Genomic DNA, 7,462 nt, shown 5'->3' with positions numbered 1-7,462 from the left:
TCACCCTTCTTTCTTTTTGAACTTCCTCTCCTTTGTGAACTCACTCGACTCAATTACGCTTAGCCTCTTCCTCTTAACAGTAGAGCTTTACCTACCCTTATCCCCCCTCTGTCGAGCTTCTTATCCCCACCCCATCCCTTGTGGGAAAGCCTTATGATTTTGCATCTTGTGTGGGTCCTGGTTCGAAAAACCAAGAAAAGTAGGTCGACACCAGATTGAGCTATCTCGAAAGAAGTGGAGAGAATATTGGATAGGTTATCTAAGTATGAGATCTTGACTCAATACTCTCTTAAACAAAGAAAGCCCTATTCTGACCATCCCGTGGAAATATATAGGATGAAAGTAACGGTTAAAAGGCATCAAAATAGAAGCTTGCTTTTCTTGTACTTTTTATAGGACTAAATAGTAGGTTTGGAGAATAATGAGAATGCAATTCAAGGAAGTGAAAGGACATGGCATGGAAAGCATGAAATTCTTCCTAGTTTTTGAGTAGGTTCTTAGGGGACCTCTTTAGTTCAAGCGTAGGACTTTGATTCCTTAAAGTTTGAGTATCATAATCGGATATTTCAAATTCAAAGATGAAAAGAAGATAAATAAGTGGAGTCATCCCCATCTTGCAAAAAGACTCAATTTGATAGTGCCTGGGCACACTTTCCACGTGCTTCAACCCGTCGAATTGAAAGGTACTTAGTCTGAAGAGGCTAGACAACCAGAAGATGGGCCTCGGGGCATTGGCACATGATCCACGCATGTAAATCGACCTAGCGCAAGGAGTTCTTTTCCTTGCCCCTCCTTCCTGGGGAAGTTTAGGCTCGACCACCTATTCTTACATTTTTTTCTTTTGCTGTTATAGTCATATTTCTCGTAGTAGATGCTTATGTTTCAGAAAGAGAAGTCACACCTCGTCCATTGATCAGTAAGCTCTTTGTTAAAGCGCCTTTGAGAGGAGTTCTTTCCTAAACTCAAACCGAACCAAAGTATAACCCATTAAACCCTACGCCTTAGCTCCTCCCTTCCTCCTCCTCATCACCCTCTCATTTCCTACTGCACCGCACCGCTGGTTCCTTACAATCGCCCACCGCAGGCCGTCCTTCACGGCCACGCTAATCGCAGCGCCACCTTCCGTCCGTTCTTCGCTCACACCTTTTTCTGCTCCTCCGTCCATCGGAGTCCGGCAAGGCATAAACAAATGATTCGTGTCCGTGTTCCTTTCCAAATATAGGCCACGCACCATCAAACTCCCTCAATTTTTTGTTAGTTCTTCTCTCTCTCTTGTATTTCTTCGTAACCATTTTCTATTTTGATTGATTAATATGCATCTCAGTAGTTAAAAAATTTTCAGCGAAGTTTTCTTTTTGCTTAGTTTAGGGGGTTTTGCGTTTTGATTATCATACATGTTTGAAATTTCATGTGCTACATTTTCAGAAACTCTCGTATTTTGTCAGTTAGAACTCATAGCGATTTGTTGTTATCCGTATGGCCTTCATGTTTTTTAGAATTTTTCTTTTTCCTTTTCCAATTTTCTATAGGGTCCCTTGAATCGATTGGAAAATGAAGAAAATGATAGCTCTGGGTTTTGAGGGTTCAGCAAACAAGATCGGTGTTGGGGTTGTAACTTTAGATGGCAACATTTTGGCAAACCCACGTCACACCTACATTACACCTCCTGGACATGGCTTCCTTCCTCGTGAAACTGCACAACACCATCTCCACCACATTCTTCCATTGGTTAAGTCTGCTCTGGAAACTGCAAAAATTACCCCAAAGGATATTGACTGCCTTTGTTACACCAAAGGGCCTGGCATGGGAGCTCCTCTACAGGTTTCTGCTGTTGCTGTGAGGGTTCTTTCTCAGATTTGGAATAAGCCTATTGTTGCTGTTAATCACTGTGTTGCACATATTGAGATGGGAAGGGTTGTAACTGGTGCAGATGATCCTGTTGTCTTGTATGTTAGTGGTGGGAATACTCAGGTGATTGCTTATAGTGAAGGAAGGTATAGAATCTTTGGGGAGACTATTGATATTGCTGTTGGAAATTGCTTGGACCGGTTTGCAAGAGTCCTAACACTATCCAATGATCCAAGTCCTGGATACAATATTGAACAGGTGTGTTACAGGAAAATGATAATATAGTTTCTTTTAATCCATTATTCCTTACGTCATTTGTCTTCTATTTGTATTTGATACGCGGAAAAGCCAACTTATTTGTGTTTGTGTGACTACTGTTACTTGATCTATTCAGATTCTTAAACAGAGCTTCTAGTGCTCTGCAGTAATCACTTCATTGTAGGAGGACGTTGAACATATGAAAAATCTTCTTTATCGTTGAAGTTGATGAATGAATTGTACGTTATTCATTGCATCTGCTTTTTTGTTTAACAATTTGTTTTTCTACACTTTCTATTGACTATTGTATTAAAGCATGGTTTCGTTGGTTGAAGATATCACATGTGAAGGAGGCCAATGTCTTTAGGTTTCCCTATTTGTTAGTTTAATGTTTCAACTGGTTCCAAGGTTTTCAACAATTTGTATGATTTGCATGCGGTCCTTATAAGTTGATTCTTGTTCTTTACTTATCATGGTGTAAATAATTCAAAATGTGTGTTAGCTTGAAACCTTTTTTTTTCTTTCCTGAATCCCAACAAGGGCTTGAGCTTAAATAATGTGTAAGAAAATGCTTTCGTGTCTCATTCTATTGATTTTTCTGTCCACAGCTTGCAAAGAAAGGAAAACTTTTTATTGAACTTCCATATGTTGTCAAAGGAATGGATGTATCATTCAGTGGGATATTGAGCTATATCGAATCAACTGCTGAGGAGAAGCTAAAAAGTAATGAGTGTACTCCTGCTGACTTGTGCTACTCTCTGCAGGTAATCTTTGTCCACTATGATAAAAGCAGATTTTGTCACCATTTCCGAGATGGGTTGAAAACCTTGGACCATTCTGTAACTAAGCTGTATTTCTGAGTTGGGTTGTGCTCTTTTATAGATGGTCTCAAACTTCCATCCAACTTGTAAAGCTGCTATGGGCACTCATTCTTCTGTTAAACGTCTTGCAATTGATGTTCCATTGACTTTTCACTTCCTGCTTGTGTTGTAGGAGACTTTGTTTGCTATGCTTGTGGAAATAACGGAAAGAGCCATGGCCCACTGTGACAAGAAAGATGTTCTTATAGTCGGTGGTGTAGGTTGTAACGAGCGCTTGCAAGAGATGATGAGAATAATGTGCTCTGAGAGAGGTGGAAGGTTATTTGCAACTGATGACCGTTATTGTATCGATAATGGGGCAATGATCGCATATACTGGTCTTCTTGCTTGGGCACATGGTGTTTCGACGCCATTGGAGGAAGTAACATTCACCCAAAGGTTTCGAACTGATGAAGTACATGCAATCTGGAGAGAAAAGGCTTTGACTAATGGAAAGGAGCTTATGGAAAAAGATGTCTAAGCCATCTTTGTTCTCTTCAAAAGGTGACACTTAGTATGGCAATGAGATGCTTTGTAAGCTTAGTGTAACTGGCATAATTCTCTTTGGATTTTTCATGATGCCTGGAGTTTTATAGATAATAAGCAGCACCAATGAAAAATTTAGCCAAATGGTCTTTAGGCTATAACTTGTAAACGGTAGTGACAGGTCCAATGTAATTAGAAATCAGCAAACGAGCGCCAACTCTGAAGGTAACTTAGTTCAGCATTTGAGTTCATTCTTTCTCGTGTATTCTTGAAACTCTTTTTTTTGTTGTAAAATTTTAGTTATTATTTTTTCTTTTCGTTCAAAGAAGATTTAAGTTTGATGATAATTGCAGTTATGCTTGGATAGACAAAAACAGGTGTTTTTGTTTAAGTTTTGTACTCTCTATTGATCCGTTTGTCCTTGAAATGAACATGTGTATTTATTACTAATTGAGGAGGAGTACGGTGTACATTCACTAAAATATATTCAAATTTGTTGCAAAATATATGTGTGTGTGTATATATAATGCCCATGTTTTGTTTTACCCAGGATGCTGCTGTATATTGAAGTGCATACACATGTAATTTCAGAATTGAACACCACTGTGGTTCTCAACCCATCGCCACACTATGATGATTATATTAGTAATGAGCAAAATTGGTGTCAAATTAAGTAGAGAGTCAAATTCTTATTATTACAAAACTGACTAACCCTTTATATAGGATTTTTTTAATTATTTTAAACTCGACTATACTGCTTTATATAGAATAATTCATTTATTTCAGATATAGTCTATTTGAATAGCTTAAAAAAAATATATTGCATATTTCAAAAAGAAACAGAATATTGCATGTTTCACAAATATATTGTATTTAATTACAAACAACGTTCAAATTTGGTAAAAATTGATTATTTTGTTGTTGGAAAATATTGCACCAACCTTCCCAAAATAATGTTAAACTTTTCTATCAGATTTTCGGATTTTTATATTTCAAACAATTTCCTAACAATTTATTTGGATAATTCATAATATATGTTTAATAACAAATTTTAAATTTAAATTTTAGATCCTCTCAAAATAAATTCAAAATAAATACAAGATTTTCGGATACTTTATATTTCAAACAATTTATTAAAATATACCTGATATATTTTTAATAACAATTTAAATTTAAATTTTAGATTTCAACCAAATAACATAAATCTCCAACATTGCTCAAATTCTACCAAATATATATTTAATAAATTTTTATTATATTTGAAAATAGCAAACTAATGATAGAAGCAACATTTTGAATTATTTGGTTTTTTTTCAAAACACATACATCTTGGATTTTCAAAATAATGTAAAAAAAAATACACAATCATATTTATTTTCAAAATATTTCATTAATAAACTTTATAAAACACTGAATAATTAAATTGTTTTTTTTTTATTTCTTAAATAAATAAAGCCAATAAACCGTGAAATTAACTTCATATTTCTTAAATAAAATTAGTTTTTATCTTTCCCCATTCTTATAATTGAAAATTTTGTCTTATTTTTCAATTTTTGTTTTGTTATATGTTGTTTTGTTCTAAAGTTATTCGATTACAGTGTATTTTATATATCCGGGAGTCATATAAATATAACTAATTTGTGAATTATGTTTTGTAGTTTATTAGTATTAGATTTAACCCTCTTAAGTTTGCAATTAAATTTTTATATGTTTTGATAATCGGAATTTGAAGACTTATGTTCTCATTTAGGGACAAGATTCATTTTGTATTATATGTAATCATAGTTATCTTACAGTATATTTCCACTATGAAAATTGTTGTCTTCAAGTATGGTATACTTCACATACACTATATTTGTTTATATATAGTGGTATCTTCGAAATAACTTACAATTTAAATATATTACAATACATTGTCATTATTTTAAACACTTTGAAAGACGCTAGTGAATACTTAGGCACCCTCACAATTCACTCTTTAAAGATATGCTAACTGGTATTTTCTAAATTCAACAAATTCGAGTTACGCTAGTGTTGTTTATTGGTACTAAATTCAACTTTGTTTAGTCATGTTTATTGATTTCCATAATCAAAATTTGATGACTTATGTTATCACATTCAGTGCCAAGATTATTTTTATGTGATATGCAACTATAGTGTATTTACTCCATGAAAACTTTTATATTCAAGTATGTCATTTTTTCGCATACAGTTTATTTCTTTATGTATAAGGGTACCATACCAATGACTTGCAATTTAAGTCTGTTAAAATACATAAATATTATTTGAATACTTGGAAAGATACTAGTGAATGCTTAAACACACTCACAATTCACCTTTATGATATCTACCATTTTAACTAACCAAACTTTATAATAACCAATAGAATTAAGATTTTCCAAACATAGTATATGTCGAGTATGAATGATGTTATAAACAGATTTGGGACACACACAAAAAGGTAAACAATTTGGTCACCAAGATACAGTATGATTCTACTAGGTATAGAATAATCTATACAGTATATTTGAATAGCTTAAATTGTTATTTTGTTTCTATACAAGACTGCAGCAACCTCTCCTATAATGATGACAAATACATCTATAAGATTCTGGATTTGTTATATTTTAAATAGTTTATTAATAATATCGATAATTATTATTAAATAATACATAATATATATTTTTAATGACAGTTAATTTGAAATTTTATTTTAGATTAGATTCCTTAGTTTCAAATCGTCAACATTAACTGATTTCTAAAAATTAATTAATTAATTTATTTATTTATTTGAAATTTGAAATTGCAATTTTATTAGTTTTCATATTTTTTTCATAACAGCCATTTAGTTTGATATAGAAAAATATTTTATTAATTTTAATTTGTTTTGATAATCTCTAAATTTATTTATTTATTAGTAAAAAATTAATAATTTCGATTTAATCCAAAATATTTTATTGAGCTCCTTACAAATATTTGTATGGTTACTAAATAAATATATTTACATGAAAATATTTGTTGGAAAATACAACTATAGATTTGAATATAGTCCATTTATTTTATTGCTTATTTCTTTACTTTTTTTTCTTAATTTAACAAAATTGATTTTTCGAGAAAGTTTCTTTTAAATCTTCAATCAGAAAACGAAGAGAAGGATCGACCAAAATGAAGAAGAGTTGAAATTAAAAAGATCTGCATTAATGGCGGATGATAATAGAAGCAGATCCGGAATTTCATGTTACATTTCGGAAAAATAAGAAAACAGGAATAGTTGGATTGAATTCAGATTAAGTGATAAAACACAGAGACATTAAAAAAAATCGAAATGAAAAAGAAACGACGAAAGTCGGTGATCTGAAGAAGGAAACTAGTGTCGATGAAGGAAACCAACCGCCAAACGCCGCGGGTGAGTGAAGGAAACCAACGCCGAAAAAAAACTCAACCGCTGGTGAAGGAAACCAATGTCCATGAAGGATGAAAGTTGCTGGAAAAAAATTGCTGGAAAAAGAAGAAGAAATAGATATAGTTTTTAAATTTTTGTGTGGTTATTCAATTGTGTTGGCAGGGAAAATTTAGGTGATACAAGTAATTATTGTTAGGGGAGTTTGAGTCAATTATGCATAATTGTATTTGAGTTGCTGATTTTTCACTAGATTAAGGTACATTTAAGATATTTTTGTAGCAATCTTTTTTTTTATTTTTTTCATAATTTTACTATTTTATCAATTTAAATTAAAAATTATTATTTATTCCAAGTAAACTAATTTTTTATATTATCCCTCACTCTTTTTTAAGTTGGGCCAACTCCTTGATTAAGTTAGTATTGAGTCTTGGAAACCAATTGGTAATGGGCCAAAATTCTCTTCTAATTGGTGGCCCATTGGCCATTTGGGTTCATCTCTAATTCTCAAGTTGGAAAATCTGGCCCAAATATTTTTCCTACTCTTATTACTGTTTTTTTTTTCCGACTAGAAAGAATTCAAAATATGAGGTTTACTTTGAATAAATGA

At 32.5% G+C, this 7,462-nt stretch overlaps 1 protein-coding gene across 1 annotated transcript; it reads left to right on the top strand.

The window, feature by feature from the left end:
* Positions 1 to 884: 884 nt before the first annotated feature.
* Positions 885 to 3,799, top strand: LOC103498186 (uncharacterized). The gene is made up of 4 exons (XM_051089475.1): positions 885 to 1,253; positions 1,530 to 2,106; positions 2,715 to 2,870; positions 3,100 to 3,799. Exons 2-4 carry the CDS (start codon positions 1,552 to 1,554, stop codon positions 3,445 to 3,447), a joined length of 1,059 nt encoding a protein of 352 aa, XP_050945432.1. The 5' UTR covers positions 885 to 1,253; positions 1,530 to 1,551; the 3' UTR covers positions 3,448 to 3,799.
* Positions 3,800 to 7,462: the final 3,663 nt, after the last annotated feature.

The sequence above is a fragment of the Cucumis melo genome, chromosome 9, assembly GCF_025177605.1.
Source record: "Cucumis melo cultivar AY chromosome 9, USDA_Cmelo_AY_1.0, whole genome shotgun sequence".
In the NCBI taxonomy this organism is placed as follows: Eukaryota; Viridiplantae; Streptophyta; class Magnoliopsida; order Cucurbitales; family Cucurbitaceae; genus Cucumis; species Cucumis melo.
The sequence above is the reverse complement of the archived record's forward strand: the minus strand, read 5'-3'. Positions and strand labels throughout refer to the sequence as shown.

What these genes read in the sequence shown, in the direction of transcription:
- LOC103498186 (XM_051089475.1), top strand. Translation starts at nt 1,552, where the DNA reads ATGAAGAAAATGATAGCTCTGGGTTTTGAGGGTTCAGCAAACAAGATC. An exon ending in CTGGATACAATATTGAACAG is followed by an intron (nt 2,107 to 2,714) that starts GTGTGTTACAGG and finishes TTCTGTCCACAG; the next exon opens with CTTGCAAAGAAAGGAAAACT. An exon ending in ACTTGTGCTACTCTCTGCAG is followed by an intron (nt 2,871 to 3,099) that starts GTAATCTTTGTC and finishes CTTGTGTTGTAG; the next exon opens with GAGACTTTGTTTGCTATGCT.